A 19,633-nucleotide genomic window follows, 5' to 3' on the forward strand; every position below is an offset into this window, starting at 1 on the left:
CACTGCTGTCCAAAAAAACCATTGCTGCACATCTGAAGTTTGCAAAAGAGCACCTGAATGTTCCACAGCGCTTCTGGCAAAATATTTTGTGGACAGATTAAACTAAAGTTGAGTTGTTTGGAAGTAACACACAACACTATGTGTGGAGAAAAAAAGGCACAGCACACCAACATCAAAACCTCATCCCACCTGTAAAGTATAGTGGAGCAGGTTGAGAGCTTAAAATTCCTTGGTGTCCACATCAACAACAAACTAGATTGGTCCAAACACACCAAGACAGTCGTGAAGAGGGCACGACAAAGCCTATTCCACCTCAGGAAACTAAAAAGATTTGGCATGGGTCCTGAGATCCTCAAAAGGTTCTACAGCTGCAACATCGAGAGCATCCTGGCCGGTTGCATCACTGCCTGGTACGGCAATTGCTCAGCCTCCGACCGCAAGGCACTTCAGAGGGTAGTGCGTACGGCTCAGTACATCACTGGGGCAAAGCTTCCTGCCAGCCAGGACCTCTACACCAGGCGGTGTCAGAGGAAGGCCCTAAAAATGGTCAAAGACCCCAGCCACCCCAGTCATAGACTGTTCTCTCTACTACCGCATAGCAAGCGGTACTGGAGCGCCAAGTATAGGACAAAAAGGCTTCTCAACAGTTTTTACCCCCAAGCCATAAGACTTCTGAACAGGTAACCAATGGTTACCTGGACTATTTGCATTGTGTGCCTCCCCCCAGCCCCTCTTTTACGCTGCTGCTACTCTCTGTTTATCTTATATGCATACTCACTTTAACTATACATTCATGTACATACTACCTAAATGGCCCAACCAACCAGTGCTCCCGCACATTGGCTAACCAGGCTATCTGCATTGTGTCCCACCACCCGCCAACCCCTCTTTGTACGCTTTTGCTACTCTCTGTTCATCATATATGCATAGTCACTTTAACGATACCTACATGTACATACTACCTCAATAAGCCTGACTAACAGGTGTCTGTATATAGCCTTGCTACTCTTTTTTCAAATGCCTTTTTACTGTTGTTTCATTTCTTTACTTACCTACACACACACACACACACACTTTTTTTCCCGCACCATTGGTTAGAGCAACAGGACAACGACCCAAAACACAGAAATAAATCAACAACAGAATGGCATCAACTGAAGAAAATACACCTTCTGGAGTGGATCAGTCAGTCCTGACCCCAAAACGATTCAAAATACTGTGGCATGACCTCAAGAGAGTGGTTCACACCAGACATCCTAAGAATATTGCTGAAATGAAACAGTTTTGTGAAGAGGAATGATCCAAAATTCCTCCTGACCGTTGTGCATGTCTGATCCGCAACCACAGAAAACGTTTGGTTGAAGTTATTGCTGCCAAAGAAGGGTCAACCAGTTATTAAATCCAAGGGTTCACATACTTTTTCCACCCTAAACTGTGAATGTTTACACTGTGTGTTCAATAAAGACAAACTGTATAATTATTTGTGTGTTATTAGTTTAAGCAGACTGTGTTTGTCTGTTGCTGTGACTTTCAGTTGAAGTCAGAAGTTTACATACACTTAGGTCGTTTTTCAACCACTCCACAAATTTCTTGTTAACAAACTATAGTTTTGGCAAGTCGGTTAGGACATCTACTTTGTGCATGACACAAGTAATTTTTCCAACAATTGTTTACAGACAGATTATTTCAATTATAATTCACTGTATCACAATTCCAGTGGGTCAGAAGTTTACATACACAAAGTTGACTGCCTTTAAACAGCTTGAAAAATTCCAGAAAATTATGTCATGGTTTTAGAAGGTTCAGATAGGCTAATTGACATCATTTGAGTAAATTGGAGGTGTATGTGGATGTATTTCAAGGCCTACCTTCAAACTCAGTGCATCTTTGCTTGACATCATGGGAAAATCAAAAGAAATCAGACAAGATCTCAGAAAAAAACATTGTAGACCTCCACTAGTCTGTTCATCCTTGGGAGTAATTTCCAAGCGCCTGAAGGTACCACGCTAATCTGTACAAACAATAGTACGCAAGTATAAACACCATGGGACCACACAGCCGTCATAGCGCTCAGGGTGGAGACCCGTTCTGTCTCCTAGAGATCAACGTACTTTGGTGCGAAAAGTGCAAATCAATCCCAGAACAACAGCAAAGGACCTTGTGAAGATGCTGGAGGAAACAGGTACAAAAGTATCTATATCCACAGTAAAACGACTCCTATATCGACATAACCTGAAAGGCGGCTCAGCAAGGAAGAAGCCACTACTCCAAAACCGCCATAAAAAAGCCAGGCTACGGTTTGCAACTGCACATGGGGACAAAGATGGTACTTTTTGGAGAAATGTCCTCTGGTCTGATGAAACAAAAATAGAATTGTTTGGCCATAATGACCATTGTTATGTTTGGAGGAAAAAGGGGGAGGCTTGCAAGCCGAAGAACACCATCTCAACCGTGAAGCACGGGAGTGGCAGCATCATGTTGTAGGGGTGCTTTGTTGCAGGAGGTGCACGTCACAGGCTGGTGCACGTCACAAAATAGATAGCATCATGAGGAAGGAAAATTATGTGGATATATTGAAGCAACATCTCAAGACATCAGTCAGGAAGTTAAAGCTTGGTTGCAAATGGGTCTTCAAAATGAACAATGACCCCAAGCATACTTCCAAAGTTGTGCCAAAATGGCTTAAGAACAACAAAGTGGCCATCACAAAGCCCCGACCTCAATCCTATAGAAAACTTTTGGGCAGAACTGAAAAAGCATGTGCGAGCACGGAGGCCTACAAACCTGACTCAGTTACACCAACTCTATCAGGAGGAATGGGCCAAAGTTCACCCAACTTATTGTGGGAAGCTTGTGGAAGGCTACCTGAAGTGTTTGACCCAAGTTAAGCAATTTAAAGGCAATGCTACCAAATACGAATTGAGTGTATGTAAACTTCTGACCCACTGGGTATGTGATGAAAGAAATAAAAGCTGAAATAAATCACTTGCTACTATTATTCTGACATTTCACATTCTTAAAATAAAGTGGTGATCATAACTGACCTAAGACAGGGAATTTTTACTAGGATTAAATGTCAGGAATTGTGAAAATTAGTTTAAATGTATTTGGCTAAGGTGTATGTAAACTTCTGACTTCAACTGTAGATGAAGATCAGATCAAGGTTTATGACCAATTTATGCAGAATTCCAAAGGGTTCACATACTTTTTTTTGCCACTGTATATGTGTATTAAAGTAGTCAAAAGTTTAGGATTTGGTCCCATATTCCTAGCATGCAATGATTACATCAAGCTTGTGACTCTACAAACTTGTTGGATGCATTTTCTGTTTGTTTTGGTTGTTCTAGATCATTTTTTGCCCAATAGAAATGAATGGTAAATAATGTGTCATGTTATTTTGGAGTCACTTTTATTCTAAATAAGCATAGAATATGTTTCTAAACACTACTACATTAATGTGGATGCTACCATGATTACGGAGAGTCCTGAATGAATCGTAAATAATGATGAGTGAGAAAGTTACAGATGCACAGAAATAATTTACCCCCCCCCCCCGAAATGATAAGCTCTCCTGGTAATGGTGAGAGGTTTGTATGTCTTGGGGGTATGATATTTGTGTGTCTGTAGCTTTCTCACTCATCATTATTCACGATTCATTCAGGACTATCCGTAATCATGGTAGCATCAATGTCATTAATGTCAAACTTTCTCATATAGCCATTGAGCCTTCATCAGTGGGACAGTGGCATATGTCATGACGTTGGTCTGGGGGTAGGTTTATGACAGTCATAAATACCTCTCACCCCTTTTTTCTTCTCTCTAACCAACTGCTGTGACATTTGAAAATCCCTTGGTTAACAGAGAGATTCTGAGAACATCAGAAGTTTGGGGGAAATGAACTATATTTTGGTAATCCGACCAGTTGAACATATGCCTTGGTATTTAATGAATATGATGTCAGTTCGGTTGTCATCTGAGACATTCTCATCAATGATAGGATGACATAAACTCTACAGGTAGGAAGGTCTGCACATTGTAGTTATCGGATTCACATGGAATTGTTGTTCAATTTAAATGTTTGAATATAAAATTATTGGTGAAAAGATTAAATGTAATTTTAGCTTCCCATATGAGAGATTTGGGTTTTCATAAGGTTAGGGCTCTGCTCAATCAGTGGCCCACCCCTGTGAAGAGACATGGGTTATAAAACTATGAAAACACACCCTTCTCCCTCCACTATATAAGCCCTTGACGAAAATATAACCTCTTGTTCCGGGTACATTTGGATGACGATCCGATGTCAGAAGGGTTCAGATAATAACTACGGACGAAGCCAACCTCAGCGTAACCTTTGGTTGCGAATGGTATGAACTTTGACCTGTTATTCACTACAGAAGTGATACCTCCTAGCCATTGAGTTAGCAACAGCAGCTGCAAACGTGAGCTAGGAAAGAACAGACAGAGAATCCCGTCTACCACACAACAACGTTACTACAACGTATCCAATTTACCAGCAGAGACATTCTTCAAAGGACAAAGGACTCTGTTGGGCACGGCCTTCCATCTACCACCAACCTACCGAAGCGCAGCTCAGAGTAAATATTGATTGCATTTCCCTTTTCCAAATGGGCGGTAATTTAGAATGCATAAGATACTGTATTTACGATAGCATGGCTTCTCCCTTTGTTCCTCAAGTCTTTCCACTCTTTCACTCAAACCTAGACCCCTTTTCTTTTGTGTAACCAGCTGTCATATCTGTTCCGTCCGCTAGGGACGTTTTCCTTTATGACGTAATTTGTAATCAAGGTATGATTCATTCTGTGTATATGTGATTCTGTGTGATTAGTTAGGTATTTAGTAAATAAATAATTAAACCCAATTTTGTATTGCTGATTGAACTTGTTAGCCAGCGTTCGTGAAGATAACAAAGAATTTCCAACTTTCAGATGATGTAAAATATTACTAGGTCTTTAAAAGTTTATTCGGGAAGATAACATCTCTATAAACATTCGTTCGTGGTGCCCCGACTTTCTAGTTAATTACATTTACATGATTAGCTCAATCAGGTAATATTAATGGCAGAGAAAGGATTTTATAGAATAGCATGTCATGCCACTTAATCCGGCCTAGCCAAAGACATGACACATATTACCTCGTAGTAGAAGCATGGATAAATACACAGCTGCTGGCCCTGGCAGACTATTACATAGTACCCAGGAGATCTGTCTGTGTGTAACCCAAACTGTGGCGGTCCAACCCAATCAGCACATAGCATCTGTCTGCACAGGGACTCCCCCCTGACCAGGGTGATGAGAAACCATAGCGCCATGCACCTGCAACACCTGTTTGCCTCTGAAGCACTACTCCACTCTTCTCCTGTTGCTTCACAAGGATGACAGACAGCCTTGGAAAGCTAGCTACCCCCGTGCTTGACGTGCAACACATCCCTCTTTCTATCACACATGCTCTTATCGACTCTCGCTCTCGAGCAGCACACCTGCAGGTGCAGGCTTGGACATGACTTTATGAAGGGTTGTCAGCGTAGAAAAGCCCAAAGAGAGAGTAAGCAGTAGCAGCTGACACCCAGGCTGTGCTGAACATCACTAATCCTCCAGCTGCTCATACCGGCCAATTAAACACTTGGACTTGAAAAAGACCTTGATTATCTTATAGACCTTATGGGTATAGAGAGGAAGAATATACAGACGGGCGATTCTTTAGATATTTGATGCCTTTACGTTATCAGTGCAATTATTAATATCTATATGCACACTGCAATGTCCCTTCAAGCGTTTAGCGGCCCACAAAAGCAGCACTGAGTGTACAAAACATTAGGAACACCTGCTCTTTCCATGACATAGACCGACCAGGGGAATTCAGGTGAAAGCTGTGATACCTTATTGATGTCGCTTGTTAAATCCACTTCAATTAGTGTGGATGAAGGGGAGGAGACGGGTTAAAGGAGGATTTTTAAATGGATTGTGTACGTGTGCCATTCAGAGGGTGAATTGGCAAGTCAAAAGATTGAAGTGCCTTTGAACGGGGCATGGTAGCAGGTTCCAGGGGCACCAGGTTGAGTGTGTCAAGAACTGCAATGCTGCTGGGTTTTTCACGCTCAACAGTTTCCCGTGTGTATCAAGAACGGTCCACCACCCAAAGGACATCCAGCCAACATGACACAACTGTGGGAAGCATTAAAGTCAACATGGGGCCAGCATCCCTGTGGAACGCTTTCGACAACTTGTAGAGTCCACGCCCCTACAAAAGTGAGTGTAACTCAATATTAGGAAGGTGTTCCTAATGTTTTGTTCACCCAGTGTAGATAGGCGCATTTGAAACACGTCCGGCATCTCCTTAGGCTCTAGCAGTGTGTTGGCCAAGAAGAGATAGGAGGATGCAGTCTGATACAGTATGATCCCAGTACCTCCATTCAGCCTTGTTGTGTAAGAAGGAGTTGCACTGTTCAGGAAGCTTGCTGTCATTGGACATGGACTCCAGGGTTGTAAGGATATGTTTGAACATGGGTCTTTCCTGCATGGAAACAAAAGCAAAAACATAGTGTGATAATCTGTAAGCAGACATGTAGGGTTCATTACAATTTGACTGGTCTCTTGACCGTATGTGACATAAAATGAATGTTTAGTATTATCCATTGTAGCACGGACTTGTGTGCCGAGTCTGTTGTGCACAGTGGATATGTGTGGGTGTGGAGGTAATGCGCGAGCATAGAATTACCTACACTACCATTCAAAAATTTGGGATCACTTAGAAATGTCCTTGTTTTTGAAAGAAAAGCACATTTCTTGTCCATTAAAATAACATCAAATAGATCAGAAATGCAGTGTAGACATTGTTAATGCTGTAAAGGACTATTGTAGCTGGAAACGGCAGATTTGTAATGGAATATCTACATAGGCGTGGTCGTGTCTTTACTATCATTAATTTGAAGACATAGTTTTTATCAAAGATTCTCTGTAATTAGTATTACGCGATCAACTGATTAATCATGTAAATGTAATTTACTAGGAAGTCGGGGCACCAAGGAAAAATATTCAGATTACAAGGTTATAATTTCCTAATATAACCTTTCAGATATTTTCATATCTGATCAAAAGGCTTCCGATTAATTAATTATTTACTTTACCTCATGTTAGTCTCATTCCAAACGTAGTAAATTGTTGGTTATCTGCACAAACCCAGTCTTCAATATGAGTCATCCATACATCAATTGTCTTAAATAATTGATTTATTAACTAACTAAGTAATTCACAGAAATGCATAAACAAACAAACAAACAAGGTAAATGTGGTTACAAGAAATGATAGGAGAATGTGCCCTAGTGTGCTAAACCGGCATGGCGGCTTGTTAGACAAAAGGGGAAGTGGGGGTCGACTAAGAAGTCACTACAGAGTGATAATTATAACAATTTAAATGCTAATCCTTTGCACATGAACGCTCACTCGTTCGGGAACAATTGCACTCAATATATATATTTAAGCTCAGTGTCTCGTCTTGATCGCTGAGAATTCTCCCTCTCTCTCTTGGTTGCGGTTAGAGGGGATAGTTCAGAGTGACATTCATTCGTTTCGTTATAGAATGGGTGTTCCGGCGGTTGTCGTTCTTCGCGTTCAATGATACCGAATTCCTAGCTGCAGACTAGTAATTCATATCAAAGACTTGTTCTTATTCTGTCGGTATCGATAGTCTAAGAGTTTAACCACGTGATATGGTTAAAAGATTCAGCAATGGTCTACAACCTTTGTCTCCCCTAATGGAGAAAAACATGGTCTGCAACCTTTAGCCATCTCGTAGTTGAGGTAAGCTCGGTCTGCTGATCGAAAACCCGAGTGGGGGTTTTATTCGGAAGGCAGAAAAGGGCTGTCCCAGGATGTCTGACCATAACTGGGCTCAGGGGCGGTCCTCTGATTTAGTTCAAATCAAAAGGGAATTGTATTTTTCTTCATTAAACAGTCCAAAATCATATTACACAATTATACAAACAGTATCATACTCACTCACTCATCTTATACAACACCGTCTCCCATGAGCTTCCCCAAGTTGTGACAAACGGACCAGTTCGTAGCTGGATTCTTCACCGATCTTTTATACTTTCTCCGGAACACGAAATTTGTTTGTACCTCAAGTTCTGTGAGGTGGAAGGAATTCCTTTGTTCTCCATGAAAATCTACTCTCTCTATACTGTGTGTCCATGAGGAGATCCTCAGGAATTTACGACGTCTTTCTGACCACAGCAACCTAGTTGAAGGAGGCAAAGGGGAGGCAGGGAGAGGAGGATTCCCAAAGAGGCCAACGTCATGACAGCATACAGAGGCCCATTATCAGCAACCATCACTCCTGTGTTCCAATGGCACGTTGTCCATGTTTATCATTTTAAAAGAAAAGTACCCGCAAAGCACCAGTCTCAACGTCAACAGTGAAGAGGCGACTCCAGGATGCTGGCCTTCTAGGCAGAGTTGCAAAGAAAAAGCCATATCTCAGACTGGCCAAAAAAAGAAAAGATTAAGATGGGCAAAAGAACAGACACTGGACAGAGGAACTCTGCCTAGAAGGCCAGCATCTTGGAGTCGCCTCTTCGTTGTTGATGTTGAGACTGGTCTTTTGCGGGTACTATTTATTGAAGCTGCCAGTTGAGGACTTGTGAGGCGTTTGTTTCTTAAAACTAGACACTCTGATGTACTTGTCCTCTTGCTCAGTTGTGCACTGGGACCTCCCACTCCTCTTTCTATTCTGGTTAGAGACAGTTTTCGCTGTTCTGTGAAGGGAGTAGTACACAGCGTTGTACGAGATCTTCAGTTTCTTAGCAATTTCTCGCATGGAATAGCCTTGATTTCTCAGAATAAGAATAGACTGACGAGTTTCAGAATAAAGTTCTTTGTTTCTGGACATTTTGAGCCTGTAATCAAACCAACAAATGCTGATGCTCCAGATACTCAACTAGTCTAAAGAAGGCCAGTTTTATTGCTTCTTTAATCAGAACAACAGTTTTTCAGCTGTGCTAACATAATTGCAAAAGGGTTTTCTAATGATCAATTAGCCTTTTAAAATGATAAACCTGGATTAGCTAACATAACGTGCCATTGGAACACAGGAGTGATGGTTGCTGATAATGGGCCTCTGTATGCCTATGTAGATATTCCATAGAATATCTGCCCTTTCCAGCTACAATAGTAATTTACAAATTAACAATGTCTACACTGTATTTCTGATCAATTTGGTGTTATTTTAATGGACAAAAAATGTGCTTTTATTTAAAAAACAAGGACATTTCCAAGTGACCCCAAACCTTTGAACGGTAGTGTGTGTCATTTAAAAGGATCTGTGTGTGTGAGGATGTTGGTGTGTGTGAGGATGTTGGTGTGTGTGAGGATGTTGGTGTGTGTGAGGATGTCGTACCTTTGGCTCAGTCACCCAGCACTTCCTCATCAGCTCAGCGAAACTAGTTGGGCAGCTACTGGGAATGGTTAATCTCTGGAACAGACAGACAGGATCACAGTCACACACACACACACTGTTCCCGTTTCCCTGAAAGGATTGCAGTAGTTTCAGCTTTCAGTTCTGAGGTCGGGATATTGGTAGAGCATTCATGTCAGGAGGCCGGTCAAATACACTGATGACTCATGTGACTGGAGACTGTGAATGCGGACAGTGCACGATTGGGATCAATTGGCTTCGGCCCATATGACGATCTCCCTACTAGCTATGCTGGTTTGTGATGACTGACATGAATCCTGTACAGATGCACTAGCTCATTACGAAAGACTGTCAGGTATGTGTCTCTTCACAAAATCTAATAGCATAGATAAAGGAAGCAGCAGCTGTTCCTAACTGCATAATGAGTAAAAGGGACAAAACAAGCGTAGCTGTACATTACCTCACTCTTCTCCACCACCAGCCAGGCGACTTGTAATCCCTCCAGGCCTTTAAAGGGAATCTCCCGGGTGAGCATCTCCCACAGAACCTGACACAGGGAGAGACGTCGTGGTCAGTCAATGAGCATAACGCATCTAACCCACAGACTGCATGGTCTGCTCAGGGTCTTCCACTGAACTGAGACACAATACAGACTTCACATATCAGATACCATATTAGGAGAACGGAAACGTTGCATGATATGAAATGGAGTGCTTGTTTGAAAATGCTAATTGATACACATGACTCATTTTATTATACACATCACATCATTTATAAGACGAGTAAATATCATTGTTCACTATGTAAGTAAACCCTCGTGTAAGTGAAAGCCAGGTGATTGTGATAGAACAGAGTGTTGACCCAGACGCTTTCCTGGCCTGAACCCAGGTCCGGCTCTGTTTGTACACTGACTGTTTATGACACTCAGGAGTCAAGCCCTTGGCTGGCTGGGTGACACAGAACGCGCCTCATATGCTCTGTCACTCCACACTTCACACCTTCTCCGTCACCACGCAGGAATGTGGCCAAGCAGTCATATACACAGGCTGGCAGATACAGTGCCTTCAGAAAGTATTCTGGGGAGTGATGAGCTCTACAGCAGAGTCTCACAACTCAATCGCTGGTTGAAAACTGTTTTCTGTCCCTCCCAAAATATAGAATTTGTAGATAATTGGCCCTCTTTCTGGGACTACCCAAAAACAGGACCAAGCCTGGCCTGTTGAGGAGTGACAGACTCCATCCTAGCTGGAGGGGTGCTCTCATCTTATCTACGAACATAGACAGGGCTCTAACTCCCCTAGCTCCACAATGAAATAGGGTGCCGGCCAGGGAGCAGGCTGTTAGCCAGCCTGCCTACTTAGTGGAGTCTGCCAATAGCACAGTCAGTGTAGTCAGCTCAGCTATCCCCATTGAGACCATGTCTGTGCCTCGACCTAGGTTGGGCAAAACCTTAGCAATCTCACTAGAATAAAGACCTCATCCATTCCTGCCATTATTGAAAGAGATCGTGATACCTCACATCTCAAAATAGGGCTACTTAATGTTAGATCCCTCACTTCAAAGGCAGTTATAGTCAATGAACGAATCACTGATCATAATCTTGATGTGATTGGCCTGACTGAAACATGGCTTAAGCCTGATGAATTTACTGTGTTAAATGAGGCCTCACCTCCTGGTTACACTAGTGACCATATCCCCGTTCCTCCCGCAAAGGCAGAGGTGTTGCTAACATTTACGATAGCAAATTTCAATTTACAAAAAAAACCCGACGTTTTCGTCTTTTGAGCTTCTTGTCATGAAATCTATGCAGCCTACCCAATCACTTTTTATAGCTACTGTTTACAGGCCTCCTGGGCCATATACAGCGTTCCTCACTGAGTTCCCTGAATTCCTATCGGACCTTGTAGTCATAGCAGATAATATTCTAATTTTTGGTGACTTTAATATTCACATGGAAAAGTCCACAGACCCACTCCAAAAGGCTTTCGGAGCCATCATCGACTCAGTGGGTTTTGTCCAACATGTCTCTGGACCTACTCACTGCCAGTCATACTCTGGACTTAGTTTTGTCCCATGGAATAAATGTTGTTCATCTTAATGTTTTTCCTCATAACCCTGGACTATCAGACCACCATTTTATTACGTTTGCAATCGCAACAAATAATCTGCTCAGACGCCAACCAAGGAGCATCAAAAGTCGTGCTATAAATTCTCAGACAACCCAAAGATTCCTTGATGATCTTCCAGACTACCTCTGCCTACCCAAGGACGTCAGAGGACAACAATCACCTAACTGAGGAACTCAATTTAACCTTGCGCAATACCCTAGATGCAGTTGCACCCCTAAAAACTAAAAACATTTGTCATAAGAAACTTGCTCCCTAGTATACAGAAAATTGGAACGGAAATTGCGCCATACCAAACTGGAAGTCTTCCGATTAACTGGAAAGACAGTACTTTGCAGTACCGAAGAGCCCCCACTGCTGCTCGATCATCCTATTTTTCCAACTTAATTGAGGAAAACAAGAACAATCCGAAATTTATTTTTGATACTGTCGCAAAGCTAACTAAAAAGCAGCATTCCCCAAGAGAGGGTGGATTTCACTTCAGCAGTAATAAATTCATGAACTTCTTTGAGGAAAAGATCATGATCATTAGAAAGCAAATTACGGACTCCTCTTTAAATCTGCGTATTCCTCCAAAGCTCAGTTGTCCTGAGTCTGCACAACTCTGCCAGGACCTAGGATCAAGGGAGACACTCAAGTGTTTTATTACTTTATCTCTTGACACAATTATGAAAATAATCATGGCCTCTAAACCTTCAAGCTGCATACTGGACCCTATTCCAACTAAACTACTGAAAGAGCTGCTTCCTGTGCTTGGCCCTCCTATGTTGATCATAATAAATGGCTCTCTATCCACCGGATGTGTACCAAACTCACAGTAATAAAGCCTCTCTTGAAAAAGCCAAACCTGGACCCAGAAAATATAAAAAACTATCGGCCTATATCGAATCTTCCATTCCTCTCTAAAATATTTGAAAAATCTGTTGCGCAGCAACTCACTGCCTTCCTGAAGGCAAACAATATATACGAAATGCTTCAGTCTGGTTTTAGACCCCATCATAGCACTGAGACTGCACTTGTGAAGGTGGTAAATTACCTTTTAATGACGTCAGACCGAGGCTCTGCATCTGTCCTCGTGCTCCTAGACCTTAGTGCTGCTTTTGATACCATCGATCACCACATTCTTTTGGAGTGATTGGAAACCCAAATTGGTCTACACGGACAAGTTCTGGCTTGGTTTAGATCTTATCTGTCGGAAAGATATCAATTTGTCTCTGTGAATGGTTTGTCCTCTGGCAAATCAACTGTAAATTTCGGGGTTCACCAAGGTTCTGTTTTAGGACCACTATTGTTTTTACCTAGTCACCGTGCTTCTACACCTACATTGCTTGCTGTTTGGGGTTTTAGGCTGGGTTTCTGTACAGCACTTTGATATATCAGCTGATGTACGAAGGGCTATATAAATACATTTGATTTGATTTATTCACACCCCTTTACTTTTTCCACATTTTGCTGTGTTACAGCCTGAATTTAGAATGTATTAATTTGAGATTTTGTGTCACTGATCTACACACAACACCCCATAATATCAAACTGGATTTTTATTTGGAATTTTAGAAATTAATAAAAAATGTAAAGCTGAAATATCTTGAGCCACTAAGTATTCAACCCCTTTGTTGTGTGGCAAGCCTAAATAAGCTAAGGGGTACAAATGTGCTTAACAAATCTTATAATAAGTTCATGGACTCATTCCATGTTTAATAAAAGGGTTTAACATGATTTTTTAATGACTACATCATCTCTGTACCCCACACATAAGGTCTCTTAATCGAGTAGTGAATTTCAAGCACAGATTCCACCACTAAGACCAGGGAGGTTTTTCAATGCCTCACAAAGAAGGGTGTCATGTTGTCTTGTCTCTGTCCTTTCCCTTCACCCTGTCTCCCTCTGCTGGTCGTGTTAGGTTACCTTTTCTCCCCCGCTTTCCCCCAGCTGTCCCTTGTCTCCTCTAACTACCCATTCACCCCGTTCCCCACCTGTTCCCTTTTTCCCTCTGATTAGGTCCCAATATCTCTCTCTGTTTCTGCTCCTGTCCTTGTCGGATTCTTGTTTGTTTGTGTCATTCATGCCTGAACCAGACTGTCGTCATGTTTGCTGTAACCTTGTCCTGTCCTGTCGGAATCTGCCGGTCCATCTGAGCCTACCTATGTTTGGTAATTAAAGAAGCTCTGTTTAAGTTGATTCGCTTTTGGGTCCTCATTCACGCACCGTAACAGAAGAATCCGACCAAGAATGGACCCAGCGACTTCGGATCCTCTCCACTCAGCCGTCGAGATCCAGGGAGCGATGCTAGGCAGACACAAGCAGGAATTGTCTGCTGCTCGACATGCCGTTGAGACCCTGGCCACCCAAGTCTCCAACCTCACAGAACAGGTTCACCATCTCCGCCTCGATCCACCGGCCACTTCCAGGGCTTTCGAATCTCCGGAGCCCAGAATCAATAACCCGCCGTGTTACTCTGGGGAGCCCACTGAATGCCGCTCGTTCCTCACCCAGTGTGATATTGTGTTTTCTCTCCAGCCCAACACTTACTCCAGGAGCACTGCTCGTGTCGCCTACGTCATATCTCTCCTTATTGGACGGGCTCGTGAGTGGGGCACGGCAATCTGGGAGGCAAGGGCTGAGTGTACTAACCAGTATCAAGACTTTAAGGAGGAGATGATACGGGTTTTTGATCGATCTGTTTTTGGGGAGGAGGCTTCCAGGGCCCTGTCTTCCCTATGTCAAGGCAATCGATCCATAACAGACTACTCTATTGAGTTTCGCACTCTTGCTGTCTCCAGTGGCTGGAACGAGCCGGCCTTGCTCGCTCGTCTTCTGGAGGGTTTCCGCGCAGAGGTAAAGGATGAGATTCTCTCCCGGGAGGTTCCTTCCAGCGTGGATTCCTTGATTGAACTCGCTATTCGCATTGAGCGACGGGTTGATCTTCGTCACCGAGCTCGTGGAAAGGAGCTCGCGCTCTCCGTCGCCTCCCTCTCCGCATCACTACCATCTTCCTCTGCCGGCTCGGGTGCTGAGTCCATGCAGCTGGGAGGTATCCGCATCTCGACTGAGGAGAGGGAACGGAGAATCACCAACCGCCTCTGTCTCTATTGCGGTTCCGCTGGTCATTTTGTCACTTCATGTCCAGTAAAAGGCCAGAGCTCGTCAGTAAGCGGAGGGCTACTGGTGAGCGCTACTACTCCTGTCTCTCCTTCAAGATCCTGCACTACCTTGTCGGTCCATCTACGCTGGACCGGTTCGTCAGCTTCCTGCAGTGCCTTAATAGACTCTGGGGCGGAGGGCTGTTTTATGGACGAAACCTGGGCTCGGGAACATGACATTCCTCTCAGACAGTTAAAGGAGCCCACGGCCTTGTTCGCCCTGGATGGTAGTCCTCTCCCCAGGATTCAGCGTGAGACGCTACCGTTAACCCTCACTGTTTCTGGTAATCATAGTGAAACCATTTCTTTTTTAATTTTTCGTTCACCTTTTACACCTGTTGTTTTGGGCCATCCCTGGCTAGTTTGTCATAATCCTTCCATTAATTGGTCTAGTAATTCTATCCTCTCCTGGAACGTCTCTTGTCATGTGAAATGTTTAATGTCTGCTATCCCTCCTGTTTCCTCTGTCTCTTCTTCACAGGAGGAGCCTGGTGATTTGACAGGGGTGCCGGAGGAATATCACGATCTGCGCACGGTGTTCAGTCGGTCCAGGGCCACCTCTCTTCCTCCACACCGGTCGTATGATTGTAGTATTGATCTCCTTCCGGGAACCACCCCCCCCCGGGGTAGACTATACTCTCTGTCGGCTCCCGAACGTAAGGCTCTCGAAGATTATTTGTCTGTAGCTCTTGACGCCGGTACCATAGTCCCCTCCTCCTCTCCCGCCGGAGCGGGGTTTTTTTTTGTCAAGAAGAAGGACGGGTCTCTGCGCCCCTGCATAGATTATCGAGGGCTGAATGACATAACAGTGAAGAATCGTTATCCGCTTCCTCTTATGTCTTCAGCCTTCGAGATCCTGCAGGGAGCCAGGTTTTTCACTAAGTTGGACCTTCGTAACGCTTACCATCTCGTGCGCATCAGGGAGGGGGACGAGTGGAAGACGGCGTTTAACACTCCGTTAGGGCACTTTGAATACCGGGTTCTTCCTTTCGGCCTCGCTAACGCTCCAGCTGTCTTTCAGGCATTAGTCAATGATGTCCTGAGAGACATGCTGAACATCTTTGTTTTCGTTTACCTTGACGATATCCTGATTTTTTCACCGTCACTCCAGATTCATGTTCAGCACGTTCGACGTGTCCTCCAGCGCCTTTTAGAGAATTGTCTTTTTGTGAAGGCTGAGAAGTGCACTTTTCATGCCTCCTCCGTCACATTTCTCGGTTCTGTTATTTCCGCTGAAGGCATTAAGATGGATCCCGCTAAGGTCCAAGCTGTCATTGATTGGCCCGTCCCTAAGTCACGCGTCGAGCTGCAGCGCTTTCTCGGCTTCGCGAACTTCTATCGTCGTTTCATCCGTAATTTCGGTCAGGTGGCAGCTCCTCTCACAGCCCTTACTTCTGTCAAGACGTGCTTTAAGTGGTCCGTTTCCGCCCAGGGAGCTTTTGATCTCCTCAAGAATCGTTTTACATCCGCTCCTATCCTTGTTACACCTGACGTCTCTAGACAGTTCGTTGTCGAGGTTGACGCGTCAGAGGTGGGAGTGGGAGCCATCCTTTCTCAGCGCTCCCTCTCTGACGACAAGGTCCACCCATGCGCGTATTTTTCTCATCGCCTGTCGCCGTCGGAACGTAACTATGATGTGGGTAACCGCGAACTGCTCGCCATCCGGTTAGCCCTAGGCGAATGGCGACAGTGGTTGGAGGGGGCGACCGTTCCTTTTGTCGTTTGGACTGACCATAGGAACCTTGAGTACATCCGTTCTGCCAAACGACTTAATGTGCGTCAGGCGCGTTGGGCGCTGTTTTTCGCTCGTTTCGAGTTCGTGATTTCTTATCGTCCGGGCTCTAAGAACACCAAGCCTGATGCTTTGTCTCGTCTCTTCAGTTCTTCAGTAGCCTCCACTGACCCCGAGGGGATTCTCCCTGAGGGGCGTGTTGTCGGGTTGACTGTCTGGGGAATTGAGAGGCAGGTAAAGCAAGCACTCACTCAAACTCCGTCGCCGCGCGCTTGTCCTAGGAACCTTCTTTTCGTTCCCGTTCCTACTCGTCTGGCCGTTCTTCAGTGGGCTCACTCTGCCAAGTTAGCCGGCCACCCTGGCGTTCGGGGTACGCTTGCTTCCATTCGCCAGCGTTTCTGGTGGCCCACCCGGGAGCATGACACGCGTCGTTTCGTGGCTGCTTGTTCGGTCTGCGCGCAGACTAAGTCCGGTAACTCTCCTCCTGCCGGCCGTCTCAGGCCGCTTCCTATTCCCTCTCGACCGTGGTCTCACATCGCCTTAGATTTTGTCACCGGACTGCCTTCGTCAGCGGGGAAGACTGTTATTCTTACGGTTGTCGATAGGTTCTCTAAGGCGGCTCATTTCATTCCCCTTGCTAAGCTTCCTTCTGCTAAAGAGACGGCACAAATCATCATCGAGAATGTTTTCAGAATTCATGGCCTTCCGTCAGACGTCGTTTCGGACAGAGGTCCGCAATTCACGTCTCAATTTTGGAGGGAGTTTTGCCGTTTGATTGGGGCTTCCGTCAGTCTCTCTTCCGGCTTTCACCCCCAGTCTAACGGTCAAGCAGAACGGGCCAATCAGACTATTGGTCGCATCTTACGCAGTCTTTCTTTTCGCAACCCTGCGTCTTGGTCAGAACAGCTCCCCTGGGCAGAATACGCCCACAACTCGCTTCCTTCGTCTGCGACCGGGCTATCTCCTTTTCAGAGTAGCCTCGGGTACCAGCCTCCGTTGTTCTCATCTCAGTTCGCCGAGTCCAGCGTCCCCTCCGCTCAGGCTTTTGTCCAACGTTGCGAGCGCACCTGGAAGAGGGTCAGGTCTGCACTTTGCCGTTATAGGGCGCAGACTGTGAGAGCTGCTAATAAGCGTAGAACTAAGAGCCCTAGATATTGTCGCGGTCAGAGAGTTTGGCTCTCCACTCAGAACCTTCCCCTTAAGACGGCTTCTCGCAAGTTGACCCCGCGGTTCATTGGTCCATTCCGTATCTCTCAGGTCATTAATCCTGTCGCAGTGCGACTTCTTCTTCCGCGATATCTTCGTCGCGTCCACCCGGTCTTCCATGTCTCCTGTGTTAAGCCCGTTCTTCGCGCCCCCGCTCGTCTTCCCCCCCCCCCCCCCCCATCCTTGTCGAGGGCGCACCTATCTACAGGGTCCGTAAAATCTTGGACATGCGTCCTCGGGGCCGTGGTCATCAGTACCTAGTTGACTGGGAGGGGTACGGTCCTGAGGAGAGGAGTTGGGTTCCCTCTCGGGACGTGCTGGACCGTGCGCTGATTGATGATTTCCTCCGTTGCCGCCAGGGTTCCTCCTCGAGTGCGCCAGGAGGCGCTCGGTGAGTGGGGGGGTACTGTCATGTTGTCTTGTCTCTGTCCTTTCCCTTCACCCTGTCTCCCTCTGCTGGTCGTGTTAGGTTACCTTTTCTCCCCCGCTTTCCCCCAGCTGTCCCTTGTCTCCTCTAACTACCCATTCACCCCGTTCCCCACCTGTTCCCTTTTTCCCTCTGATTAGGTCCCAATATCTCTCTCTGTTTCTGCTCCTGTCCTTGTCGGATTCTTGTTTGTTTGTGTCATTCATGCCTGAACCAGACTGTCGTCATGTTTGCTGTAACCTTGTCCTGTCCTGTCGGAATCTGCCGGTCCATCTGAGCCTACCTATGTTTGGTAATTAAAGAAGCTCTGTTTAAGTTGATTCGCTTTTGGGTCCTCATTCACGCACCGTAACAAAGGGCACCGATATCAGACGCTGAATATCCCTTTGAGCATGGTGAAATTATTCATTAGGCTTTGGATGGTGTATCAGTACACCCAGTCACTACAAAGTTACAGGCGTCCTTCCTAACTCAGTTGCCGGAGAGGAATGACACTGTTCATGGATTGCAATATGAGGCCAATGGTGATATTAAGACAGTTACAGAATCTAATGGTTGTGATATGAGAAAACTGAGGATGGATCAACAACATTGTAGTTACTCCACAATTACTAACCTAAATGACAGAGTGAAAAGAAGGAAGCCTGTACAGAATAAAAATATTCCAAAACATGCATCCTGTTTGCAACAATCCCCTTAAATGTCTACACTATATCACTGAGTACCACTCTCCATATTCTTAAGCATAGTGGTGCCCGCGTCATGTTATGGGTATGCTTGTCATCGGCAAGGACTACTGAGTTTTGTTGTGATAAAAACAAACGGAATACAGCTAAAAGAACAGGCAAAATCCTAGAGGAAAATCTGGTTCAGTCTGCTTTCTACCAGACACTGGGACACGAATTCACCTTTCGGCAAAATCTAAACTGGAGTTGCTTACCAAGATGACATTGATTGGTCTTGAGCGGCCTAGTTACAGTTTTGACTTAAATCGGCTTGAAAATCTATGGCAAGACTTGAAAATGGCTGTCTAGCAATGATCCACAATCAACTTGACAGAACCTGAAGAATTTTCAAAAGAATAATGGGCAAATATTGTCCCATCCAGGTGTTGCAAATCTCTTAAGATACTTACCCCAAAAGACTCAGCTCAGCTGTAATCGCCGCCAAATGTGCTTCTACAAAGTATTGACTCAGAGGTGTGAAATAGATATTTCTGTATTTCACGTGCCAACATTTCTAAAAACATGCCGGCACTTTGTCATTGTGGGGTATTGTGTGTAGATGGGTGAGAAAATAATTATGAGTCAAGGGATATGAATACTTTCTGTACACACACGCACGCACAGCCATGCGCAGTAGCACACACACAAACACACACCAACACCCACACACACACTAACATATACCAAGGCTTCATACTCTCTCTCTACTCAGGGGTGACAGATTACATTTTCTGATGATGACAAGAATGAGGCAGAAAACATATGGAATCGCTGTTAGTACTTCTACAAAGGTCAATAATGCCACTCACGACTACTTTTCAAGTGGATGTAATGCAGGCATG

The 19,633-nt window shown here is 44.8% G+C and overlaps 1 protein-coding gene across 4 annotated transcripts in view; it reads right to left on the reverse strand.

Moving 5' to 3' along the window:
- The window catches only part of LOC110501448 (mitogen-activated protein kinase kinase kinase 20), a 49,681-nt gene that overhangs the window by 13,299 nt on the left and 16,749 nt on the right, over positions 1-19,633 (reverse strand). For all 4 annotated transcript variants that reach the window (XM_036958812.1, XM_036958811.1, XM_021579019.2 and 1 more), the window contains 3 exons: positions 9,893-9,979; positions 9,415-9,489; positions 6,425-6,531 (listed from right to left, as the gene is read on the reverse strand). In XM_036958812.1, the coding sequence (XP_036814707.1) occupies positions 6,425-6,531; positions 9,415-9,489; positions 9,893-9,979 (269 nt within the window). The remainder of the gene's footprint in view (positions 1-6,424; positions 6,532-9,414; positions 9,490-9,892; positions 9,980-19,633) is intronic.

Source organism: Oncorhynchus mykiss, chromosome 22 (assembly GCF_013265735.2).
Source record: "Oncorhynchus mykiss isolate Arlee chromosome 22, USDA_OmykA_1.1, whole genome shotgun sequence".
Classification (NCBI taxonomy): Eukaryota; Metazoa; Chordata; class Actinopteri; order Salmoniformes; family Salmonidae; genus Oncorhynchus; species Oncorhynchus mykiss.